Source organism: Pleurodeles waltl, chromosome 3_2, assembly GCF_031143425.1.
Source record: "Pleurodeles waltl isolate 20211129_DDA chromosome 3_2, aPleWal1.hap1.20221129, whole genome shotgun sequence".
NCBI classification, from domain to species: domain Eukaryota; kingdom Metazoa; phylum Chordata; class Amphibia; order Caudata; family Salamandridae; genus Pleurodeles; species Pleurodeles waltl.
The window spans coordinates 188,645,723-188,672,836 of NC_090441.1; the positions used below are offsets into that span (position 1 = coordinate 188,645,723).

The 27,114-nt window shown below is 45.3% G+C and overlaps 1 protein-coding gene across 2 annotated transcripts in view; it reads right to left on the bottom strand.

The window, feature by feature from the left end:
* TTLL4 (tubulin tyrosine ligase like 4) overlaps positions 1 to 27,114 on the bottom strand; it is a 322,322-nt gene that overhangs the window by 252,465 nt on the left and 42,743 nt on the right. For both annotated transcript variants that reach the window (XM_069227141.1, XM_069227142.1), the window contains exon 2: positions 22,874 to 24,401. In XM_069227141.1, coding sequence (XP_069083242.1) covers positions 22,874 to 24,318 — 1,445 coding nt within the window. In that variant the 5' untranslated portion in view covers positions 24,319 to 24,401. The remainder of the gene's footprint in view (positions 1 to 22,873; positions 24,402 to 27,114) is intronic.

Sequence of the window (27,114 nt, forward strand, 5' to 3'; positions counted from 1 at the left end):
GTGCCGCTGTCTCGGCGTCGAGCCGTGTCCACACCGGTATCTCGGTGTCGAGGCTTGTCTCCAGCACTTTCTCGGTCCCGAGAAGGCTGCGTGCCGGTGTCTCGACCGGAGTCGGACGATCTCGGCACTGTTTTGGCCTTTTTCGGTGCCGACGGTCGGTCACCGAATTTATGGGTCGAGCCATGGCCTGGTGGCAGTGGCGTCCCCTGGGCCTTGTAAATGTTTCTTTGTGTGTTTTTCGACGTCTTACTCACGGTTTGTGTATCGTCGAATCCTTCGGAGTCTGAGTCTTGGATCGAGAAGGTACCTTCCTCCTCCTGTTCCTCGAACTCCCGTCGGGCTGTCGGTGCGGACGCCATTTGAAGTCTTCTGGCTCGACGGTCTCGGAGTGTTTTTCGGGACCGGAACGCACGACAGGCCTCGCAGGTGTCTTCGCTGTGCTCAGGTGACAGGCACAGGTTGCAGACCAAGTGTTGGTCTGTGTAGGGGTATTTATTGTGGCATTTGGGGCAGAAACGGAACGGGGTCCGTTCCATCGGCGTTCCTCAGCACGCGGTCGGGCCGACCAGGCCCCGACGGAGGATCGGAAAACTACCCCGAAGGGCACCGGAGCTCTTCGATCTTCGATGCGGTGTTGAATCTAAGTACGCCGATCCCGAACGCAACAATACCGACGAAAATCTTCCGAAATTAACTATTTTTTCCGTTCCGAAACTCGGAGCGACAGGAACACGTCCGAACCCGATGGCGGAAAAAAAACAATCGAAGATGGAGTCGACGCCCATGCGCAATGGAGACAAAAGGAGGAGTCACTCGGTCCCGTGACTCGAAAGACTTCTTCGAAGAAAAACAACTTGTAACACTCCGGCCCAACACCAGATGGCGAGCTATTGCAGAACATGCGTATCTACAGCGACAGATGCCATCGAACCTCATATTACAAAAAAGGTTGGAGACCTCTGCTCTAACCTTTCACCCACACTCAAGGAGTTGGCAGATTCTGTCTTAGACCTGACCCCTCCATGAATCAACTGAAATGCTTGCATATGTCCTCCAAGACGACGTTTACCAGGTTCCTTTAGAAACAGTTTTGACCAGTAGCAAGAATGCAGATTTTCTTCTGAGGAACAAAGGTTTCAGACAGAAGGTTCATGGAATTATAAGCATCTTGCTTTGGGTGATCTCCGGTGTCCTTTCAGAGGCCAACCTGACAGAGCACCAGGATCAGGTTTCAATTGTTCACTTAATACTTCCCCAGTGCTTAGTCCAGATCAGTATGGTGAACTCATGATATCAACCTCCCGGCATACATCAGCAATCGAGTAGGTTGGGGAAAGAGGGGGGACACTGCAGAGATCTTCATCAGTGCCCTTCTGGTCAGAAAATAATTGGCCCTCCACTGGGGAGGTCATCTTTACTTACAGAGGTCCAATAGCAAAGACCTATTTTATTTTACTTGGGGTTTATTAAAGTGTCAATGCCTTAACTAACAAAGGTTTATCCAGACGTGGATCACATGCTCACTGTGCCACTGGAACCAAGCTACACCGACTGAAGAGGCCCAATCAGGACGAAACTGGGCTTGGGTTCATAGTGTTCCAGTTCGGAAACAACCTGGCCTGGCAGTCCCAGCTGTACTATTCCTACTGAAGCACTGTCAAGACTGATTTGCAAATGGTTGGGTCCAAACTAAGGTGGCAGTGGGAAAAAGCACGATGCATTGGAACGCTAGCCCGCATAGAGATTGCAAGCATTCCTTCCACCACCTTGTGTGTGTCTGACTTCTCACTAGGGTGCCTGCTGCCTGAAAGAAATGTAAATGTGTACAACAGGTTAATCACCAAAAGTAACGACTGCTCTGGAGCCAGCATGGCTGTTAACAGATAGGAGTCTCTTGAAGCTCTCTTTCAGAGGCAATGAAACTTATCAGCAGAGATTAGGATTGCATCCTCTTAATGGAAATTATTAAAATGCTGGTACTTAGTACAGTCTGATTACATATACAGTGTGATTACATGTTACAAAAAATGTACTTTGAATGTGCTCGTTTTATCTTAAACACTTAATTATATTGCATTTATTTTTTCATCAAAGGTGTGACTGTTACTTTATATGCAGTTAACAAAAGGTGAAAAAACAACATAGCAGCTATAGAATATTTTGTTCTTTTCATGTATGTCTTTGACCCTGCCATCACACTCACTACCCCTCACCCTATGGTACTCAGAATCAAATGTCCCATGTTTTTATTTGTATTCACTGTAAGCAATGCATGTAATAAAGACAGCCTGAAAGCCGGGGGCGGGTGGATCACTATTTGAAGAGCTCTGCTGTACAAGGTTAGGAATGGCCTCTGTTGTGCCATCAATGATGGCCCTGGCTATGTCTAAACCAGTCTTTTTCTTACATTTTTTGCATCCAATACTGAGGGAGCACATGCGTGCAACTCCACAAGAGAGGATGGTCTATGAGGGAGGCAGTCATGCCCTGTCCTAACCAATGATCGACTTAACTATCTGGTTTCTGATGAGTTAACCTTTGCAGAGCTCCACCTCACTTCAGAAATCGTGGAAGCTCTGCAGCTTGCCAGGAAGCCTTGGACCTGAGCATCAAGAAGATCAAGTGGCTGAGGTTTTGCTGATGGTCCTAGCCAAAGAACATTAACCTTATGAGGCTTGTGAAAACATTAACCTCCGACGCATGCTGAGATAAGGAGCCCAAATGGATCCCTGAAACACTTCCAGGATACCCATAAAGATTATCTCAACAGGGCAGAAAAATCTTTCACTACAACCAGTGAAGTTCAAAACATACAACAAAGAAATAGGGGAGCACACAATAGCTCAATTATTTAACATCAAACTGTAAAATGGTATTAGTTATAGCCACAAAGAATTACACAGACAAAAAATAAAACATACATATGGAAGAGGTTGTATAGTATCTTCTCATATTGACACCCTATCAGCCTTGAGAAAGTCCTGAAATGGGATGAAACACGTGTCGGCGGAAGTATACATCCATTGGTTGAGAATTTACAAAGATTGAACGTTTGAGATCTGCAACCACTTTTGAATGAGATTCTCTATGAATTGTTATGTGTTTTCCAATTTTTTTTATAATTGTGTATTTGTATGAGACCATATATGTATGAATGTATATATATTGAAAAGCAATTATGTTATATATGTCTGAATATTTATAGCCCTTTTGTAGATAAAATCAGTAAAGATAATAAGAACTCTAAAGATATGCACCCATATGTTTACGTAGTGATTTTTCATCTATCCCTTTTTTGTCTGTGTAATTCTTTGTGGCTATAACTAATACCATTTTATAGTTTGATGTTAAATAAATTGAGCTATGGTGTGCTCCACTATTTCTTTGTTCTGTGATTAACTGGTTTGGTTTTTCTGATTCCAGTCTATACATGGCAATGGATGTATTATAGTGTACAAGCACCAAAAACACATACAATTTGAATTGAAAAAACTGGAGGGATGTACAGCTAAACAAAATCACTGTTGCATGTTGTTTTTCAAGTTAAAAACATATGACTGACCTCACTGCACCACTGACCCAGGTCCGGGGCACATCTATGTGTTACCATTGCAACCTGATTGTGGCTAGATTAATTTGAAAACCTTAATCTAATGGCCTCATGTATCTTGAAGTTTTGCTTTCCAGTTACTTATTTCCAAGGTTGAGGCCATTTCTTCTAGATATATTAGGGACTTCGGAACCACAAGGTGGTCCTGACAACCCCTCATTTTAATATCCAGTCAGCCAAATTAGTTTCAATAGAAAGGCTAAATCTTGCTGCCAACACTTCCTTCACACTTACGCGCCCTCCGCAGCTAACCTGATGAAACAACCTCAATGTGAGCACACTGTAAATGATTTGACGCAACAACCTCAATGCGAGCACACTGTAAATATTTTACTTAACTAGACACAGGGCTCGCCATCTTGCAGAACAACCGTTTTGGGATTTTGGAGGCAGTGATGGTGGTCAAGCAGCAGCTAAAGCGACAACTGCCAAATTAATCACATATTTGCTTCTTCCACTGACTGCAGGTATCTTCCAACTGCTGTCAGAACGAACTCCTAGGCATCTCCTGTAGCATTCAGCAGGCATGTGCTGGGCCAAATATGGAGAGCAGCTACATGGGCAAGTCCAGACATTCAGTATACGCTACACCATAAAGGCTCCCTACCCATCTTCCTCCCCTACCCCAACAATGTTAATGAGAGATTCTACGGAATATATGCTACTTGGCTTAAGATGTCAGAGGATGACTTCTCCATTTCCATTATCCATGCTCTGGAAACTACTCCTAGGTTTAGAATGGGGCAGAGTTGGGATATAGGAGTAGGATAAAGACAGGTGTATTGCCCTCCTGACAAGATTGGCATATTCATGTCTGTCCCTCAGCACTGGTTGAAAACAACAATTTGGCTGATTTAAGGAAGATGAAGCGCTAAGGACATGCACCCACATGGCAGTAGAGGCACTTGTATACACCTGTAGAAATGGGTGAGAACATCTCTATTAAACAGCTACAGAAAAATTCTAGATAAGTTATTTCACTAACATTTAAAACCAGGGCAAAATTCCCAAAACACTCATTTACTGACCTTGGCACCAAAGCAGAACCTCAAACATAATTGGTCAGGTACACCGGTGATATACTCACAGCCACTGGAATTATGCGACAGAGGAGGTCCAAATTGTGCTGCAGCGCTAACTAAACCCTGAAGTAAGAAACGGCCAATTATGCAATACTTTTTGCAAGAGGATTGCTTTATTATTTTGAAATTTTTAAACAGGGTAAAACTGTCTGAAAATATATTTAATGTTATTAGTACCAATTTAATACCCAAACACAACAAACAGAAACTGAAATATGACCAGTCAACCTTCGCGAAGGGCCTCTCATTGAGCCGGAACACCTGTTGCCATGTTTTTAGTAACCTTTAATCCGTTTGAGCCAGAAAGAATTTCAGATAAGAGAATTCAGAATAAGGTGGATCAAAGAATGGCGGAAGAGAGATGGCCTGGCTAACATGAAAAGGAGTAACTACTTAAGGTAGATAGGAAGCTTGGGTCCTCAAAACCAACTTATCAGAAATGGTGATATAAGGTGGAATGACACAGAATGAAGTTCACTCACATGTCTAGGCAATGTTATGGCAATGAGAAAGACGGTCTTTAAGGTCAGAAGTCTCAAGGGGCAACTGTGCAACAGCTCAAAAGGGGGGGGCACATCAGAATGAGAACTATGTTCAAATCTCACTAGGGCATTTCAATGGGTCTTGGTAGAAACAAATGTTGCAAAACCTCATCACAACGAGTGATTTGAACAACAAAGGCTCATTTGGCAACACCTAAAAGGCCAGAAAGCTGATAAGTAGCCCCTGAGAGGGCCCGAGAAATGTCCTTGCTGGGCTGGCAACAAACAATAAAACGTGAGGGAACTTTGCCTGCAAAGGGCCAGTTTGTCAGGTGTCTCATCAATCCACAAATTTGTCCCAACGGCAGACATACACAGATTTTGAGGAGGTACCCCATGCCCCCAACATGACATGCATGACCTCAGGATGCAGGCCAAAGGAGGTCATCTGTCACTGCTTAATCTTCAAGTGTGCAGGTGCAACATTAAGCATTGCTGCTGCGACAAAAGATACTCCCAAAATGGCAGCATGATTGGACAAAAGCTCATGATCAGGAGTTCAGGGTATCAAACTCTCCAGGCCCAGTTGTGGAGCCCGATCTTTTGTGACTGTCTTCAGAACTCGGGGTAGGAGTTGCAGTGGCAGGGAGGCAAACAGGAGTCCTGAGCTTAGGTGACCAAACAGGTGTCAGTAAGTGAATTATTAAATGGTAAGAGAGCCTTAGTGGGGCCCTCTGTCCACCATGTAACACCTCAGTTAAGACAGTCTTCACCACCATGTTGGGGAATTATGGGTCTAACACCTTAGCCACCCTTTGAATCATGTCAGCACTTCTCTGCGACAAGACCTGAGGAGAGACAAGACCAGTATCAGACAAAGTGTCATGCCTACTGCCATTCTGAAGTTCCACCTACCAGTTGTCCTCATACTGGGGAACATAATCGTCCCCTTTCTAATAGTTCTCCTTGCCAGTATCCGTACCAAATAAGCTATGTGAAGACCAGACCCTAATTTGTGGTAAGGGGAAAGATACAGATGGGTTTCCAAGAGACAGCACACCAGCTGGCACCAGGCGTAGCTTCAGTCGAGGCAGTAGCGGATTCATATAAGAGTCAGATAGCACAACAGGAGGCACCTCCTCATGTGACGTTAGTGCAAGCATGATGGTCGCGGGGGTGGCAACAGAACTAGGGCAAGGCATCAGAGACAGTGCCGGCCCCAAAACAGGTCCAAGAGGCACAGTCAGGGCAGAGGGTAGATTCACCAGTCGAATTCTAACTGGAGGCCTGTGTGGATCCCGGTTGGGGGGGGGGGGGGGGGGGGGGGGGGAGTGGGAAATGTGCCCCACAGGGAGCTGGTAGAGTGGTTACAACATGCATGTCAGCCTCCGCTGTCTGAGATGTCATCAACAGTCCTGGAAAATCTGGATGCTTCGGGACCAGACTCTGAATCAGTTCTGATGGAGAGCGGGAGCAAGACAGGGAGTCATGTTAACGCCCTTGCACCAGCTTTAGAGTTTGAGCATGGCGGGAAGAGTCAGTTTGTAGTGTTTTTCTTTGACTTACATGCCGATTTCGACCACTACGATGACCTGCCATCGGAGTGACTTCAGGAATGGAACCGGTCTTTCAACTTCAAACAGTCAAAGCCAGGAACCTTCTTATGTTCGGCCATGTAGTGTTTGGCTTCTTGTTCCCAAAGAGCTCTCGCGTTCATCTGGATACCATGCTTGGAGGCTTTTGAGTCATGGCAAGACTCAAAGAACAGCAAACAGATTCCATGAGAGTCTGTCACCAGCATTTATTTGCAACAGTGCGTTTATGGCATAAACCCTGCAGCTTTTGGGGGGTGCCATTTTTATTGCACACTGGATGAAATTTGTTTAGAAAATCTAGGCAAAGACCAGGGAGAGCTCCAAATCCATAACTGAAGGCTTGAAGAAGAACAGAACAGACAAAGCCATGCACAGGTGGCATTTACAGACAGCTTGGTTAGTCACTTCCGGAACAGAAAAATGTTGGTGCGAAGAAGCCCACGCCATATAGGGGCATGCAGGATAATTGCTCTGAAAGTTTCCAGATCCAGTGTAATGCCTGGGGATCATTCAAACAGTCAGGAATTTGAGGTTAGAGGTTTCCATCAGAAGCAGTATGTTAGGATCTGGGGAAGCAGAAGACGTCAAGGACTCGTTAATTGTAATGATGATTACAATCTAGAACTCCACAGATCTCTCGGATGAATTAGATATTAAGTGGAAAAGTAACATGAGCAAATCCACCTTATTCTATTTACATGCAATTGTCACTGAAGCCACTCCACACTGTTTTCAAGATCTGTCCATACCCAGGAGAAGGCACAATGGTCTGAACAAAGAATAATCAGTGGAGACCGAATTCTACACCGATCGTAGTCAGAAAAAACAATGTTTAAATTATGGTTACCTCAATGACTGGCACAATCTGCTAGACAAAGGTTAGGCAGTGTAAACAGGCCTTTAAAAAATGTATTAAACAAGATCATCAAAATCTTAGCCATAAGGCATTTCATGATGCAGGAGATTTAAAAACATCAGCTGTCTGCTTTAATTCCAACATGCGAATATCAAAATGTATAAGACAATGATCTGACCAAATCAGGGGCAGAATGGGCCCTATGGTGACCAGTTCTTGCAAGCTGAAGATAAGGTCAAGGATGTGACAGTCCCAATGCATGGGACCAACAACGACTGCTTTAGGCCAACAGCCGTCAAGAGAATTGTTGACATCTGTAGTGTGAGAGTTAGTGCCTCTACCTACAGATTAAAATCACTGAGTAGAAGAAAAGTGGAGTGAGGGAGAAGCAGGGGCTTAATAAAAATGCAATAAAGCTACTGTGATGTGCAAGGCTGTACCTGGGGACGTAGCATTCAAGCACACCCAGGGCTTAGGACCCAGAGAGCTGGCACTGGAAACCTCAACAGGTTAGCCTCCAGAAAAGTATGTAGGTCTAAGGACAGTAAATCAAGACTTTAAAATAAAACTGCTGAGCCTTCACCCTGATGACCTTAGTGAGGGGGGTGGGAGGCCTTATACTCTATTGGACAGGCTTCCTCTAAATCAGATTTACATTCTGTGGTAGCTGAAGACTCAGTAATGAAGAGTATGTTGAGAAGGTCATCTATTGATACATCATGGATCTCTTCTGCGAGACAGCGTGCATTAAGGTGCACTGCAAGCTGATAAATGGCCTCCCTAAATGGTGCAGTACAGAGCTACGTGTCCCTCTCCTTTCCCCCTCAACACCATCATGGCCTTCACATGTAAGCACAGGAGTGGTAGGTGAGTGAACAAAGTCCCCTTTGAACTAGCAGTCAGCCTCCTCCTACAATTACCTGGAGCATCTGCAAGAAGGAAATGTTTTGTCAACAGGAGAGCCAACCAATGGTGAAGGCAACCAGTAGCATGGATGGTGCTGTGCACAAAAAAAAGCAGAAGGGCAGGCCTTTGGTGCACTCGCTGAGCAGTCACGCAGTAGACTGCCTTTAGTAGGAAAGGTCTTGACTGCACATAGGTGCTTGCAAACTAATAACCAAGATGCTGAATAGAAAAGGGGCAGACACCAAGGAGTAAAAACAGCGCCATTTTGAGAAATCCACCACCCAGATTCTGTGGTCAACTTAACCTCTTCCATCTCTTCATTCTATCAAGTCTGTTTGCCTGTCGGGCAATGTCACACTCCTGTTGCAGAAAGTGAAGCTTCCAGTTTGTATAGAGGTCACTGTAAAAACGCAGAACCTCAGTGTGAGCTCAGTTTGCAGAGAGAGCAGCAACCCAAAAGTGGTTCAAACTTCTGGCTGGACAGTTGCTCTATGTTGGTATGTAGAGTCACCTAGATCTCTAAAAGAGTGCAAGCTACTGATTAAGCAAGGCAGTATTTACTCCACTTGGTGACCAAAATGGAAAGCCACCGCAAGCCAAAGTGCTGCCTTTTCCTCCAGTCAAGAGGAATTTCATCTCTCATTTGAGGTTGTGATTTATCGGTCTCAGAAGCAAGTAGTCACAGGTTTACACTAATGTAGGAGATTTTCTGATTCCTTGTTAGACTCACACAACAGCCATTGTTGGTTTTTTTTATGAGTCGAAATACAGAATAGCGATGGTGGATTTCGTTTCAACAGATAGGAATGGGCGTAGAGACTGGAATCAGGGAATTCAATCTTTAAAAAAATATATGTGACAGCAGAGCCAGACTGATTAAAGAAAACCTGACTCTTTGGCACAGCCATTCACCAAAGCACATGTATTCCAAATGATTGTTATTAATTTTCCAGAGCATACAAGGCAATGTTGCACAACGGATATTTGGGAAATAAACGGCGTATACCAAAGTAAAAATCAACAGAATAATAGCTTATTAGACGTTTGTAACCCCAAATGTGCATTACAAACCAATCATGGTCCAACATTGTAAAAGTAATCCCATAAAGGAGTCCATATTTTACTCTCTGGCAACTGCCTCCTCATGATGGGAACAATGATCCATATTGTGTGTCCAAACTTCTCTATGAGTTTATCAGCCACAGCCACATTTGTGCAATATTTCAATTGACCAGAAGGAAACACAATTTGCCTCCCTCAATTTTCTTCATCTAATTACCCCACATCTTGATCTTAGTAGGATCAGGGCTCACCAAGAAGAAACGGCGAATTTTATCAGCAAAGAGCAGTAAATTCGGAAGACTCCTTTTTACCCAGCAGCTCAAGTGTCAGCTTGGCCTTCATGAGGTTAAATTATAGCTGAATATGTTTGAGCATGCTGCAGATGCAGTAACAGTAGAATAGGTAGGTGTAAAGGGCAAATCCTTCCTTCTGCTCCTCAAACTACTTTTTACCTAGCACATGTAAACCACAAAACCTGGGTGGAGGAGACCGTGGCCAGCCCTCCCACTCCAAGGAGGGAGAACCTACAGTGGTTTTCCTTAACAATGCAGATCACAGGGAACAACAAGTTTAGTCAGAGAAAGTGGAACATGCCGGATAATACAGCGGTTCACATCTGCTTACCTTTAGACAGTTTTTGACTGCACATGTACATACTAGCAGCTTTCTGAAGAGAAATAGGGGTGATTTCATCATTTTGACCATTGACCTTGAAGAGCACTACTGTTTTACTGTCATGCCCTGTACATTCAGAAACTTTCCAGTGGCTGGTAAATAACAGTGGCTAAATGACTCTGAAGCTAATTTTTAAGAACTACATGTATCTTGTTCCAGCAGGTAACTGGGAACCCACTATGCAGGTGTTCCTACAAGTCATTGAGGGCATGGTCAGAAAGGGTGCATAGCCTTCCATGGGCATGAACTGGAATGACAAAAGACCAATTATATCTTCAGGCGAACATCCTGGCAATTGTTTAGTGGACAGTGCCTAGGACCCAGACCGTGGTCACAGTCTGCTCATACAATACAGTTTGTAACTTTCTGCAGGGTCCTGAAGTGGCTTCATTTAGTGAAAGACATGGGCTACACAACTGTGACAGTGACACTCCACTCATCATTAAAGAATTTAGTTTTTTCCTGTCCTTGACTGGATCAAAAAAATGCATTGTGTTCTTTAAATGAATTCTCTTCTTTAATTCTTACACTTCTATTTTTAACATGTTATTATCCATCTTGCCTGCTCTACTTTCCTTCACACGACTTAGAAAACATTACATTAGCACGGGTGTAGGATGTTGGCTCTGTATGCACTATTTCAAAGTAAGGAATAGTATGCACAGAGTCCAAGGGTTCCCCTTAGAGGTAAGATAGTGGCAAAAAGAGATAATACTAATGCTCTATTTTGTGGTAGTGTGGTCGAGCAGTAGGCTTATCCAAGGAGTAGTGTTAAGCATTTGTTGTACATACACATAGACAATAAATGAGGTACACACACTCAGAGACAAATCCAGCCAATAGGTTTTGTATAGAAAAATATCTTTTCTTAGTTTATTTTGAGAACCACAGGTTCAAATTCTACATGTAATCTCATTCGAAAGGTATTGCAGGTAAGTACTTTAGGAACTTCAAATCATCAAAATTGCATGTATACTTTTCAAGTTATTCACAAATAGCTGTTTTAAAAGTGGACACTTAGTGCAATTTTCACAGTTCCTGGGGGAGGTAAGTTTTTGTTAGTTTTACCAGGTAAGTAAGACACTTACAGGGTTCAGTTCTTGGTCCAAGGTAGCCCACCGTTGGGGGTTCAGAGCAACCCCAAAGTCACCACAGCAGCAGCTCAGGGCCGGTCAGGTGCAGAGTTCAAAGTGGTGCCCAAAACACATAGGCTAGAATGGAGAGAAGGGGGTGCCCCGGTTCCGGTCTGTTTGCAGGTAAGTACCCGCGTCTTCGGAGGGCAGACCAGAGGGGTTTTGTAGGGCACCGGGGGGGACACAAGCCCACACAGAAATTTCACCCTCAGCGGCGCGGGGGCGGCCGGGTGCAGTGTAGAAACAAGCGTCGGGTTCGCAATGTTAGTCTATGAGAGATCTCGGGATCTCTTCAGCGCTGCAGGCAGGCAAGGGGGGGATTCCTCGGGGAAACCTCCACTTGGACAAGGGAGAGGGACTCCTGGGGGTCACTTCTCCAGTGAAAGTCCGGTCCTTCAGGTCCTGGGGGCTGCGGGTGCAGGGTCTCTCCCAGGCGTCGGGACTTTAGGTTCAAAGAGTCGCGGTCAGGGGAAGCCTCGGGATTCCCTCTGCAGGCGGCGCTGTGGGGGCTCAGGGGGGACAGGTTTTGGTACTCACAGTATCAGAGTAGTCCTGGGGTCCCTCCTGAGGTGTTGGATCGCCACCAGCCGAGTCGGGGTCGCCGGGTGCAGTGTTGCAAGTCTCACGCTTCTTGCGGGGAGCTTGCAGGGTTCTTTAAAGCTGCTGGAAACAAAGTTGCAGCTTTTCTTGGAGCAGGTCCGCTGTCCTCGGGAGTTTCTTGTCTTTTCGAAGCAGGGGCAGTCCTCAGAGGATGTCGAGGTCGCTGGTCCCTTTGGAAGGCGTCGCTGGAGCAGGATCTTTGGAAGGCAGGAGACAGGCCGGTGAGTTTCTGGAGCCAAGGCAGTTGTCGTCTTCTGGTCTTCCGCTGCGGGGGTTTTCAGCTGGGCAGTCCTTCTTCTTGTAGTTGCAGGAATCTGATTTTCTAGGGTTCAGGGTAGCCCTTAAATACTAAATTTAAGGGTGTGTTTAGGTCTGGGGGGTTAGTAGCCAATGGCTACTAGCCCTGAGGGTGGGTACACCCTCTTTGTGCCTCCTCCCAAGGGGAGGGGGTCACAATCCTAACCCTATTGGGGGAATCCTCCATCTGCAAGATGGAGGATTTCTAAAAGTTAGAGTCACTTCAGCTCAGGACACCTTAGGGGCTGTCCTGACTGGCCAGTGACTCCTCCTTGTTGCTTTCTTTGTTCCCTCCAGCCTTGCCGCCAAAAGTGGGGGCCGTGGCCGGAGGGGGCGGGCAACTCCACTAAGCTGGAGTGCCCTGCTGGGCTGTGACAAAGGGGTGAGCCTTTGAGGCTCACCGCCAGGTGTCACAGCTCCTGCCTGGGGGAGGTGTTAGCATCTCCACCCAGTGCAGGCTTTGTTACTGGCCTCAGAGTGACAAAGGCACTCTCCCCATGGGGCCAGCAACATGTCTCTGGTGTGGCAGGCTGCTGGAACTAGTCAGCCTACACAGACAGTCGGTTAAGTTTCAGGGGGCACCTCTAAGGTGCCCTCTGTGGTGTATTTTACAATAAAATGTACACTGGCATCAGTGTGCATTTATTGTGCTGAGAAGTTTGATACCAAACTTCCCAGTTTTCAGTGTAGCCATTATGGTGCTGTGGAGTTCGTGTTTGACAAACTCCCAGACCATATACTCTTATGGCTACCCTGCACTTACAATGTCTAAGGTTTTGTTTAGACACTGTAGGGGTACCATGCTCATGCACTGGTACCCTCACCTATGGTATAGTGCACCCTGCCTTAGGGCTGTAAGGCCTGCTAGAGGGGTGTCTTACCTATACTGCATAGGCAGTGAGAGGCTGGCATGGCACCCTGAGGGGAGTGCCATGTCGACTTACTCATTTTGTTCTCACTAGCACACACAGGCTTGTAAGCAGTGTGTCTGTGCTGAGTGAGGGGTCTCTAGGGTGGCATAAGACATGCTGCAGCCCTTAGAGACCTTCCTTGGCATCAGGGCCCTTGGTACTAGAAGTACCAGTTACAAGGGACTTATCTGAATGCCAGGGTGTGCCAATTGTGGATACAATGGTACATTTTAGGTGAAGGAACACTGGTGCTGGGGCCTGGTTAGCAGGGTCCCAGCACTCCTCTCAGTCAAGTCAGCATCAGTATCAGGCAAAAAAGTGGGGGGTAACTGCAACAGGGAGCCATTTCTTTACACAAGCCCCCCCCAGCCCACAGGCCAGGAGACTCAGCCCAAGCTGGGAGAGTCTTCCTAGTCTGTCAGGCGAGGAAGAGTAGGAGAAATAGGCTGGTTAGTTGCAGGGCCTACTCTGCCTTACATCCTTCTGTTCAGGTCATTCCCTTTGGGGAACTGACCTACTTCCACAGTGATAGGACCTAGTCTGAATTGCCTCTTGTCTGCCTCTTCAATGTCTCCACCCATTCTTTCTATCTTGGTCTTAGAGGTATCCACCTCTGCTAACCTTATCTTGGCCAGGGTTACCCCTAGCTTACCCAGAGAGGTTACCCAGAGCTGGAGTAACCCCACCATGACCAATAGGGTCAGGGGGCCTAACTTGCTATTTGGCATGGGGTCAGACCACCATGCTAAGGATAGTGCAGCCATAAAGGCTAACACCCAGCAGAGGCCACTGACAGCTGTCAGTGCCCAGAACCACACCTTTAGCTCTTCACCTAAAAGGGAAGGGGCTAAGTTACAGGCTTCTTTGGGTTCAGGTTGCCTGTCTGCTGTATTGGAGTGGGGGGTTACCACATCTTGTAGTAAACACCCTTCTTCCACTCTTTCTTCTGTTAGCTGAGGAGCCACCCACTCAGGTTTAACAGTTGCCTGACTAGCCAGGACTTCTTGTGGGTCAGGTTGGACTTTATCAGGGCCATTTTTGGAGTTCTCCCCTACTGGAGCAGAATCTCCTTGGCTTGCTGTAACCTTGGCTAAAGGTTGTCCACCCTTCCTACTCTGTTTTCTTTTCTTCTTCTTCTGGGGCCTGCTTGCATTTACTGCAGAGGCAGGACTTCCAGAGTCCTTGGGAGAGGACTGGCACTGGACCAGTTCCTCTCTTGAGCTCTGACTAACCTCTGGGTAGTCATTTCCAAGGAGACAATCAAGGGGGAGGTCTGTACTGACTACTACCCTTCTCCAGCTAAGAGTGTCACCCACTTCTATGGGCACTAAAGCCACAGGCCTCTTAGTGACCCTGTCTAGGCTAACTCTTACCCTGGCAGTCTCACCTGGGATGTACTGGTTTGAGAGCACCAGCCTGTCATGCACAATAGTGTGACTGGCACAAGTGTCTCTCAGGGCAGTGGTTGGGATTCCATTCACCAGTAGGTGGTGGAAGTGTCTACTTCCCTCTGGAATCTCCAACTCACCTGTTGGGCCCTGTTTCCAGTTGAAGGCTAGGAAGACCTCCTCATCTGAGGAGTCATCTCCCATGGCTACACTGGTTACCCCAGGAATTTTGTTCTGGGGTTTGTTTTTGGGACAAGAAGTGTCCTTGGTGTGGTGCCCAGACTGTTTACAGTTGTGGCACCATGCCTTAGTGGCATCCGAGTTCTTACCCTGGTACCCACCTTTGTTTTGGGTTGTGTCCTGGGGCCCACCCACCTGTTCTGGTTTTTGGGGGCCTACAGAGGACTCTTTTTCTTTGTTTCTAGTGTTACCCACTTTCTCCTGGGGAGTTTTTGTAACCCCTTTCTTTTGGTCACCCCCAGTGGAAGTTTTGGTTACCCTAGTCTTGACCCAGTGGTCTGCCTTCTTTCCCAATTCTTGGGGAGAAATTGGACCTAGGTCTACCAGATACTGATGCAACTTTTCATTGAAGCAGTTACTTAAAATGTGTTCTTTCATAAACAAATTATAAAGCCCAACATAGTCACACACTTCATTTCCAGTTAACCAACCATCTAGTGTTTTTACTGAGTAGTCTACAAAATCAACCCAGGTCTGGCTCGAGGATTTTTGAGCCCCCCTGAATCTAATTCTATACTCCTCAGTGGAGAATCCAAAGCCCTCAATCAGGGTACCCTTCATGAGGTCATAAGATTCTGCATCTTTTCCAGAGAGTGTGAGGAGTCTATCCCTACACTTTCCAGTGAACATTTCCCAAAGGAGAGCACCCCAGTGGGATCTGTTCACTTTTCTGGTTACACAAGCCCTCTCAAAAGCTGTGAACCATTTGGTGATGTCATCACCATCTTCATATTTTGTTACAATCCCTTTGGGGATTTTTAGGATGTTAGGAGAATCTCTGACCCTATTTAAGTTGCTGCCACCATTGATGGGACCTAGGCCCATCTCTTTTCTTTCTCTTTCTATGGCTAGGAGCTGCTTTTCCAAAGCCAATCTTTTGACCATCCTGGCTAACAGGGGGTCATCCTCACTGAGAGCATCCTCAGTGATTTCAGAAATGCTGGACCCTCCTGTGAGGGAAGCAACATTTCTGACTATCATTTTTGGAGACAGGGCTTGAGAGGCCCTGGTCTCCCTATTTAGGACTGGAAGGGGGGAATTGCCCTCCAAGTCACTAATTTCTTCCTCTGTGAAGTCATCCTCAGAGGGGTTGGCTTTTTCAAACTCTGCCAACAGCTCCTGGAGCTGAATTTTGGTAGGTCTGGAGCCAATGGTTATTTTCTTTATATTACAGAGAGACCTTAGCTCCCTCATCTTAAGATGGAGGTAAGGTGTGGTGTCGAGTTCCACCACATTCATCTCTGTATCAGACATTATTTTGCTAAAAGTTGGAAGACTTTTTAAAGAATCTAAAACTGTTTCTAGAATCTAATTTCAAACCTTTAACAAACTTTTAAACTCTAAAAGACAATGCTAAACAGGGACTTAACACACAAGGCCCTAGCAGGACTTTTAAGAATTTAGAAAAATTTCAAATTGCAAAAATCAATCTCTAATGACAATTTTGGAATTTGTCGTGTGATCAGGTATTGGCTGAGTAGTCCAGCAAATGCAAAGTCTTGTATCCCACCGCTGCCACCAATGTAGGATGTTGGCTCTGTATGCACTATTTCAAAGTAAGGAATAGTATGCACAGAGTCCAAGGGTTCCCCTTAGAGGTAAGATAGTGGCAAAAAGAGATAATACTAATGCTCTATTTTGTGGTAGTGTGGTCGAGCAGTAGGCTTATCCAAGGAGTAGTGTTAAGCATTTGTTGTACATACACATAGACAATAAATGAGGTACACACACTCAGAGACAAATCCAGCCAATAGGTTTTGTATAGAAAAATATCTTTTCTTAGTTTATTTTGAGAACCACAGGTTCAAATTCTACATGTAATATCTCATTCGAAAGGTATTGCAGGTAAGTACTTTAGGAACTTCAAATCATCAAAATTGCATGTATACTTTTCAAGTTATTCACAAATAGCTGTTTTAAAAGTGGACACTTAGTGCAATTTTCACAGTTCCTGGGGGAGGTAAGTTTTTGTTAGTTTTACCAGGTAAGTAAGACACTTACAGGGTTCAGTTCTTGGTCCAAGGTAGCCCACCGTTGGGGGTTCAGAGCAACCCCAAAGTCACCACACCAGCAGCTCAGGGCCGGTCAGGTGCAGAGTTCAAAGTGGTGCCCAAAACACATAGGCTAGAATGGAGAGAAGGGGGTGCCCCGGTTCCGGTCTGCTTGCAGGTAAGTACCCGCGTCTTCGGAGGGCAGACCAGAGGGGTTTTGTAGGGCACCGGGGGGGACACAAGCCCACACAGAAATTTCACCCTCAGCGGCGCGGGGGCGGCCGGGTGCAGTGTAGAAACAAGCGTCGGGTTCGCAATGTTAGTCTATGAGAGATCTCGGGATCTCTTCAGCGCTGCAGGCAGGCAAGGGGGGGATTCCTCGGGGAAACCTCCACTTGGACAAGGGAGAGGGACTCCTGGGGGTCACTTCTCCAGTGAAAGTCCGGTCCTTCAGGTCCTGGGGGCTGCGGGTGCAGGGTCTCTCCCAGGCGTCGGGACTTTAGGTTCAAAGAGTCGCGGTCAGGGGAAGCCTCGGGATTCCCTCTGCAGGCGGCGCTGTGGGGGCTCAGGGGGGACAGGTTTTGGTACTCACAGTATCAGAGTAGTCCTGGGGTCCCTCCTGAGGTGTTGGATCGCCACCAGCCGAGTCGGGGTCGCCGGGTGCAGTGTTGCAAGTCTCACGCTTCTTGCGGGGAGCTTGCAGGGTTCTTTAAAGCTGCTGGAAACAAAGTTGCAGCTTTTCTTGGAGCAGGTCCGCTGTCCTCGGGAGTTTCTTGTCTTTTCGAAGCAGGGGCAGTCCTCAGAGGATGTCGAGGTCGCTGGTCCCTTTGGAAGGCGTCGCTGGAGCAGGATCTTTGGAAGGCAGGAGACAGGCCGGTGAGTTTCTGGAGCCAAGGCAGTTGTCGTCTTCTGGTCTTCCGCTGCGGGGGTTTTCAGCTGGGCAGTCCTTCTTCTTGTAGTTGCAGGAATCTGATTTTCTAGGGTTCAGGGTAGCCCTTAAATACTAAATTTAAGGGTGTGTTTAGGTCTGGGGGGTTAGTAGCCAATGGCTACTAGCCCTGAGGGTGGGTACACCCTCTTTGTGCCTCCTCCCAAGGGGAGGGGGTCACAATCCTAACCCTATTGGGGGAATCCTCCATCTGCAAGATGGAGGATTTCTAAAAGTTAGAGTCACTTCAGCTCAGGACACCTTAGGGGCTGTCCTGACTGGCCAGTGACTCCTCCTTGTTGCTTTCTTTGTTCCCTCCAGCCTTGCCGCCAAAAGTGGGGGCCGTGGCCGGAGGGGGCGGGCAACTCCACTAAGCTGGAGTGCCCTGCTGGGCTGTGACAAAGGGGTGAGCCTTTGAGGCTCACCGCCAGGTGTCACAGCTCCTGCCTGGGGGAGGTGTTAGCATCTCCACCCAGTGCAGGCTTTGTTACTGGCCTCAGAGTGACAAAGGCACTCTCCCCATGGGGCCAGCAACATGTCTCTGGTGTGGCAGGCTGCTGGAACTAGTCAGCCTACACAGACAGTCGGTTAAGTTTCAGGGGGCACCTCTAAGGTGCCCTCTGTGGTGTATTTTACAATAAAATGTACACTGGCATCAGTGTGCATTTATTGTGCTGAGAAGTTTGATACCAAACTTCCCAGTTTTCAGTGTAGCCATTATGGTGCTGTGGAGTTCGTGTTTGACAAACTCCCAGACCATATACTCTTATGGCTACCCTGCACTTACAATGTCTAAGGTTTTGTTTAGACACTGTAGGGGTACCATGCTCATGCACTGGTACCCTCACCTATGGTATAGTGCACCCTGCATTAGGGCTGTAAGGCCTGCTAGAGGGGTGTCTTACCTATACTGCATAGGCAGTGAGAGGCTGGCATGGCACCCTGAGGGGAGTGCCATGTCGACTTACTCATTTTGTTCTCACTAGCACACACAGGCTTGTAAGCAGTGTGTCTGTGCTGAGTGAGGGGTCTCTAGGGTGGCATAAGACATGCTGCAGCCCTTAGAGACCTTCCTTGGCATCAGGGCCCTTGGTACTAGAAGTACCAGTTACAAGGGACTTATCTGAATGCCAGGGTGTGCCAATTGTGGATACAATGGTACATTTTAGGTGAAGGAACACTGGTGCTGGGGCCTGGTTAGCAGGGTCCCAGCACTCTTCTCAGTCAAGTCAGCATCAGTATCAGGCAAAAAAGTGGGGGGTAACTGCAACAGGGAGCCATTTCTTTACAACGGGTCTGTGTAACATAGAACCACAATGCTTCAGCAAATCAACTGCTCGACGTGTTAAAACATACCAATCTATAGGACGTAATCTATGAAGCTATTGTAATGATGCTATGAAGTAAAATCAAATTTAGGTTTGGAATCCAGCTATAGTAAACCACTACTTACCTGTAATCCTACTTCTCTGTTGCAGGTATTCTCAGTGAAACCATAAACTTCAGGACTTAAATCTTCAGTTCTCTGAAGTAAACTTATTACCACAATGGCGCACTCACCAAGTAATGCCCAAACATTACTTGGTTCGTACTTTAATTGGCATTCACTTAGCCAAAACCAGGGGTGTGGAATTTAATAAAATGACTACTTGTCCATGGGACAGGTTGCTTCTTAAATATACATGTCCTGCAAAAGAAGAAAATAATAATCTACTTGTCCCTTTGGTGCCATGTAGGTCGGCGAAAAATAATGGCAGCAATCTCATTATGTCAGAGCTCCTATAACAGCCTCTCTGATTATGCCAGGGCTACTACTATAGTAGGACTTGAATAATTGCAATTTCAATCCTTACTACAGCAATTTCCTTATTTTGCCACCTTTCCGCAGATCTACAAACTGGAGCTGGAGGAAGCAGTAAGCAGTAGTTCCGGGGCTGGAATGCCTTTGAGTCTGCAACCCTACTAACTTGCATGTTTCAAGGATTTTCACCAACTCTTTTCTAATCTTTTCCCATAGTGAGAAAGGTTGTAAATGTACTCCTGATAATGGCAGAAGAAGTTCTTCCAGGGTTGGAAAAAAAGTGGTTGGAGAGAAAGTGAGCTTGTATACCCTCGAATTTTCACATGAGCAAATCTACACATGTATATTTGCTTGTGCTAAAATACATTTCACAAATATTTTCTAGGAGTACGAGTTTCTGGTCTACTTTTTTATGTTCTTGTGAATTCATGAAAGCCACTAATTCAAAGACACACCATGGGTGCACTTTTGTGACTTTCTTTAAGAACTGGGCGCCTAATTAGGTTTGGCATTAAAGACATTTTGTTTTTATCAAACTTCTATTTCTCTCCATCGGCTGGCTTTACTGTGAGTGATCACATTCTGCTCTTCCACAAGGAGCATAATGGCACACAAAGTAGTTTTATTCAGTGCCAGGAACCACTGCGGCAATCAGTGGCCTAACGAAACTGGAGGAGCCACCTTGTAAAAAAACATTGAGGCCCCTCCACCCCCACCCAACCTCCAGACTCACTCAGGGCAGGTGCTGTGGGAGTCCCTTGGAGGGGGGTTGCGGGGCTTTGTTACGCCACTGGTGGCAATGTGCACTTAAGACCAAAAACATTTTTTTTTTCTTTTTGCCAGTGTTTCTTACAATGGAGAGGGCCTTGCAACTCCCACAACAATGAAGTGTTATAAAAGCCATTTCAAAACAAGACACGTATTGACTAAACCAAGAGACTCACAAAAATGCTGATCGATTGGCTTTGCCAGGTGCTTGCTTATTTTCATGCTTCCCATAATCTTGTTGAAAATGGTTACTATGATTTTCCATTAGGAATATTTTTGGGAAATACTAGCATTCATCAACACATTTTACTAATTGACGCTTCAAAGAAATAGCACCTAAAATTTCATAGTAGCGAAACTTTTTTTTTCCTACTTGCATTTTTTTCTGAATATTTTATTTTGAAAGCAAAGAATCATCACTCTTGCTTACAAGCTTCTGCAAACATTTGCATCTAATCAGAGTATTCTCGGAGCATTATACTTAGTCCCATTGTTAAACTTTTCAAACGTGTGTACACTTTTTTTTTTTTAAACTTGAACCACTGTCAGTAGTGCAGTGTGACCTTAAAGCATTTATTTACAGCTTTTACCCTAATAATGAACCATAAATACAAGCTCGATCAGCATTAACATATGGATTCACATATTACCTCAACTGCAGACAGTTCCCTTCTCTGTAAACTGGCAGCCACAGGGTTTGTGCTGCAGGGGTATGGGCCTACTAGTCCCAAGGACAACATAAACATGAAAACTTGTTGCTTTTGACCCCAAACAATGTGTTCCGGGTGATAGGAATTTCACATCCCTGCAAAACAATACAAATGACCTAGTCTCAATGAGGGGACTAAAAGACCTCAAATCCGAAGAAATTAAAAATAGCATACATGCTTCAATCGCCAAAATATAGATTTGAGCAATCCAGGCTTTACAATCTGAGAGGGCACGTATATGGTTACTGTTGCTAGGTTCAAACTGTGAAACAAAGTCTAAATAGAAAGAGAGAGGCACATGCTTTAAGGCAGTGGTTCCCAAATTGTGGTCCGCGGACCCCCAGGGGTCTGTGACATTTCCAGGGGGTCCACAGGCCTGGGCTGGCAGGAAGACCCTTTTCCAGCAGGGGCCTCTGGACAGAAACCTACGTGTTTTTTATTTTTATTACGTTTTTTATATTTATTACTTCCTTAGTGAAGCAGTTTTAAAAGCACAGCAGAATTTTGTCCATCTAGCAGCTTTCCGGCAAAAATAAAAGCATCAAGATAACTCTGGTGATTAATGTACCTGCAGGAGAGGGATGGGAGATTTGTCTAGTGGCAGTTTTGACTCATTTAAGGTGGCAATGATGGTTAATATGTCTGCTGCAAAGAATGAGTGTCATGCAAAGAACAGTATTTTAAATGCTTCTCCAGACCAAGCACTCTTAGAAAATGCCTACCAGTGTGGCTTACATATGAATCCTACACCTTGTAGCCCTCTGTATAAAGTGCTCTGACACGCTACACTTGTATGAGAGGTGCGATGAAACACATGAATTACATAAGACAGAGACTATTGAGAGGTGACGCCCTTGTGGTTTTACTTCCTTTGCCCACCACATATTTATGTGAAAAAGCTTTCTCAGATCTTATGTACCTAAAAAATAAAAACAGAAATTTCTTGGGAAGTGTAGAATCTGACCTGGAGATTCAGTTTTCCTAAATAAAACCAAACACTGAAACGTTAGTTGTCGAGATGAAGCGCCATCCTTCCCAGTAACGTTTTTCGATTTTTGCATATTCTTTCCAATATAAAATATTTATATCTTTAGTAATTCGAGTATTTGTTTGGTGAGTACTTGTTTGTGCATTTTTTTGTGAATTACTGTTTTAATTGTTGAGATTTTAATCATGCCAATTGCTTGGGGGTCCCTGGTTTGCAGCAGTGATTCAGAGTGGATCCTCCTAAGTCAAAAGGTTGGGAACCACCGCTTTAAGAGAATGGAATGAGGGACATGTCCAGGCACAAGTCACATTCTAATAAGTGTAATCCAGCTAAAACTACTAAGAGTCTGCATTGTGATATACAATCTCAAAGGTGATGATGTAGATCAGAGGGTTGTGTAAACGACCCAATGCCTTCTAGTAAGATAGGTGACTTAGAAAACACAGAGAGCACTACTTGTGCTGAACAGTTTGTCCTTCTTACCCAATAACACAAGCTGATTTAATATGTTAAATTAATTGAAACATTGCAGAAATGTGCGCAGATTCACTGAGTAACAAGTCATCCCAAATTTCTGAGACAACTGGATTGTCACAATCACCTAGATGATGTACTATGTCCCTTTTAACGGTTTCTGGAGCAGATGTGGTAACAATTTAAGAATTTTAGCCTTATTTTCGTACACTAAAGTAGACCTTGCAACATCGAAAAACCTAGCCAATCAAAACCTACATTTAACCCTAAAGGTGCAGGCCAGAATTCATTGAACAACAAAGCACTAAGTCAGCCTCTGTGATGAACACTCCAAGCGTACAACCCTACTCTGCTTTTTACCTCACATTTTACTTACACCGTATCTCCATTCTGAACACCCAGCATGTGAATGCTTGTGTCTTTTAGGCCGTTGTTCTTATCCAGCTGAATCGTGGATATCTGGGTGGCCACTGCAGTAACATTCATCAGAGGGCCATCCTCTCCCTTAGGCTTGGCATCTTTGCGTTTGCGAGGAACACTAACAGTTCTTTGTGAGATGACTTGGACTGAAGAGTCTGGGTTGGACGTTGAAGAGTCGGCAGTTGCAAGCTCTGGGTGGGCATTGGCACTTTGAGAGTTGGCAAGGCTAAGTTCACCATTTAAACAAAGGTGGCCGCTGTGAGGAGCGTGGTCTCCCTCTTCTTTAGTCTTCTGAAGTAGAACAGTCTGTGCTTTCCTCTTGCAGGTTGCATTAGGCGCCTCATGAGAACTCAGAGTTGTGCTTGAGGTATTGCAAAGTGCAACTTCACTAATCAGATGATTCTTACTAAAGCCGTTTTGAGTCAGCTTTCTCACAGCTTCAGTGAGCCTTACCCCTTGATCTCTGGTTTCTGAGCGCCCCCTTCTACTTTCAGCATCATCTAACTTGCAAGAAGTCTGTGGCCCCTTTTGATTAGACTCACTGTTCACAGAGCATACAGCAGAAGAGTTTATGTGGCTTGCATTGATAACACTATTGCTTTTGGAAGGGACTGCATCACGGTGGCAGGTGGTGCCATCTCCATTTCCACCAGGGTGTTGCCAGGATGTGGATCCTGCAGACATCCTGGGGTTTTTTACTTTGCGGCTCTCCTGAGCTAAATATGAAGGCACTGCAGCACTGTTTGGCCTCAGGAATGAATTTGTGTTTAGTGCTGGTTTGCAGGATGCGCTAGTAACTTTTCTGGAGCGAGTGGTAGTCCTTATTCCAATGCTCGGTGGCTCTCCAGCTGCACTTGGTGGGTGGAACTGATCCACAAATGACGAAGTCATGGCACTTTCAGATATGGCAAATGTATTGGCAGGTAACTCTGTGAAAGGATCCCTACTGGGAGAACAAACTCTCCTGCGCACGACCTCTGATCTCAAGCACAGGGACTCAAGTTTCTGATAGGGTTTATGAGCACGGTGAGATTGCTGAAAAACGAGAGTGCTTGCCAAATGGTCACGAGGCAAGCATGTCTGGTTGAGAGGGGCACTGAACACTGTCCGTAGTGGTAGGTTGCTGGCATCTGACGTAGTTAACTGGCCTGGGAAAAAATAGTAAGTGTTTTGCGGAAGAATTTCAGAAAGTGCATGTTTCCGAGCCTCTATCACAGGAACTTGTTTTTTCTGTAACCTCCAAATTGGCTTCACTTGCAGCTGTGGAACAAGCAACCGGCTTTTTGGTTTTTGTGGCCCCTGAGTAGAATTGGCAACAAAGCTCCCAGCAGCAGCACTCGGCCTGTGCGGGATTCTCCTTTTTAAGACGGGGCTATGATGTTCTGTCCCTGCTGAGGCCATGAGTAGGCCATATTACGGAAGATACAAGCAGGACATGGAAGGGGCGACGTCAGGCATCTGCCTGTGTCTTCAGATACAGCAGCCTGGAAAAAAAAAAAAAAGAAAATTCAACTATTTTATCCATGCATAAAGTATCACAATGCTTTAAGTCAAGGAAAGATAATGCCAACAGTGTAAAATGGAGAAGACAAATATCTAACATTTAATTAAGAGCTTCATGGACCTATAACAGGAACATCTACTTCGTATAAGATCGGATACTACCCATTTGCACTAGGACTACTGAGCCCTAACTTTGCTCTACTGCCCACTTATTGTTACATTACAAACCACCTGTGATCAATAAAGCTTGATTTAGCAATTGTCCTACACATTTACAAGGGGAATGTGGATGGCAAGTTTTCAAAAACGTCCTGCTTGCTCCAACTGTAAAGGGGTTTAGAACAATAAGAGAGTGAAAGGCAGATGTCAAAGTCAACGAGCTGCAGCAGGGTATAAAGGAATGTAACAAGTTGATTGTGGTCTTGCACACCATCTGGCTCTTGTTCCCCAAATCAAACCTCTAGCAGAGTTCTCCAAGCTATCCTGTTTGATTCTTTGCATATAGGCACCTTTCCTCTGTGTTTCACATCTGCGGCACTCACACACGCACTTGCACTGTATGAAAAATGCCATCATTCATGTATCCAACTTCATATAACAACATTTGAACTACCTTTCTTCCATTATCATGCTCAACCTCTGTGCAGCACTGGGCACTGTTGATAAACCCACTTTACTGCTCACTCTAACCAACATTAGGATCACTTTGAACTGGGTCTCATCCTGTCTAGTGGCTGTGTCCATCTCTCAGCGTTCTTCTCTCCCCCGCCCTCTCTACATACCTGCCACTGAAGGCCCTTCAAGGCTCAGTCTTGAAGCCACTTCTCTTCTCCCTTCAAACTTTATATACAGCCATATCATCTCATCCATTGGCTTCCCCCAGCACGTCTACATGAAAGATGCCCAAACGTTACTTGTCTCGTACTTTAATTGCTCATGTTCAGGCGTGGGACTCACAACACCACTACATGACAGTAATCCACTTTGGCTTCCATCTCACTCTCCTTCTCATTTCCCCCAGATAGCAGGACCCCAGCATACTCAGCAAGAAAACTAGGTGCACATTTTAGGCATCTATGAACACAGAAACATTCATTATCAACAGAGGGACAGAAGCCAAACTGCACTTAACAAATACATTGAAAATAACCTCAAACAATCCCTTCCATGCAGCTGGGACGCACTCCCCAGTAGTCCTTTTCAAAATGGACTACTGTGACTCCCACCAGTAGGCATTTCCCCCAAATATTTTACACCACATGATGTAAACAAGCTTTGCATTTCCATACAAGAACTCTCTTTAAATCACCCCAGACACTTTAAATCAGTATAATACCACCATCAAGCCACTCGGCTGCTGAGGAAAAACAGCTGCGTACAAGTTACTGATTCTGGTATCCCAAGATATGAACAGATCATTCCAAAACAACAACTTGTGAATCAACGGACAGTTATGTGTATAGTTCTTGTAAACTAATTCAAAAATAAATTGAAAAAAAAATCTTCCCAAGTCAATTCAAAGTTAAATATTCTAAAACAACTAGGTCAATACATACAATAAAAAGTATTTTTTTAAAATACCAGCATTATAAGCTGAATTCTAAAATACGAATCTAAATCACTGGCAAAGTCAACAGGTCTGTCTATGTGAGATTGGCTTTGCTAATGTCTTCTAGCCATGTTGTACAGCAGCATAGCAAAAAGTTAACGAGCAAAATCCCTATGATGTGTCCTGTACAGGCTGCATCTTAGTGCTTTTTATTTTTTTTGGTGGGAGAGGTATAAGGCGGAGGCGGGAAAGCAACAACCTGGGCGGGTCGCATTGGGGTGGGTCAAAGCAACAATATGAGGAGACGGGGCAAAGCAAAAGTGGAGCACAACAACTCAATAGGGAGGGGGCAAATAATGACGGGGTAAGCAGCACCAGGGAGGGACAGGGCAAACAACAACGGGGAATGCAACAGTGCAATGATGGGGCAAGCAACAACCTATCACATACACTGCAACAACAACACAAAAGTACCTCCCAACACTAAGAAGCAGTGGAAGGACACAGTGGGCATGAAAGCAGTACTTGGGCATGCTGCAGGAGTGGGACAAACCTATGCAGAGAAGGTGAAGCCAGCACCCACTGACAAAGGAGAAGCAAGTAAATTATGACAGGCAATGAAGTGAACCCATAGTAATTAATGGGCGGGCTCTAAGTGGCCTGTAAAAATGCAAAATGTCTTGCAAGCAAAAGTGCATGTGCGGTCTCGGGAGAGACAAAAAAACTGCATTAATTGCATAAGAATTCCTTGAGAGATGTAATACAATGGGTGAGTTATTCTATGCACTTTAACCCTTTGCAATTCTTTTTTAAAGCAAGCATCAACAATTTCTCAACTGTTTCTATGCACTTGACAATTCTAGCGGTCAACTGATGATGTTCGTTTGTAAGGCAAGTAATCAAAGACTGTCGGTAGGTGACAACACAAATTCGAAGGATGTGAAAGGATCTGTAATGCTCGTTAGCAAGGGAAGGACAAACACAACATGCAGGACTGATTCTTTCTTATCACTGCAGTCTACAACTTTTTTCCGAATGCTTAAATATGCGGTTATCTATATCTGAAGGCACAAGGGTTTATCAATTCAAATGTAAAAATGTATTTTTAGGATGAGCATGGCAGTGCACAAGCGCTGCTTTTCCGA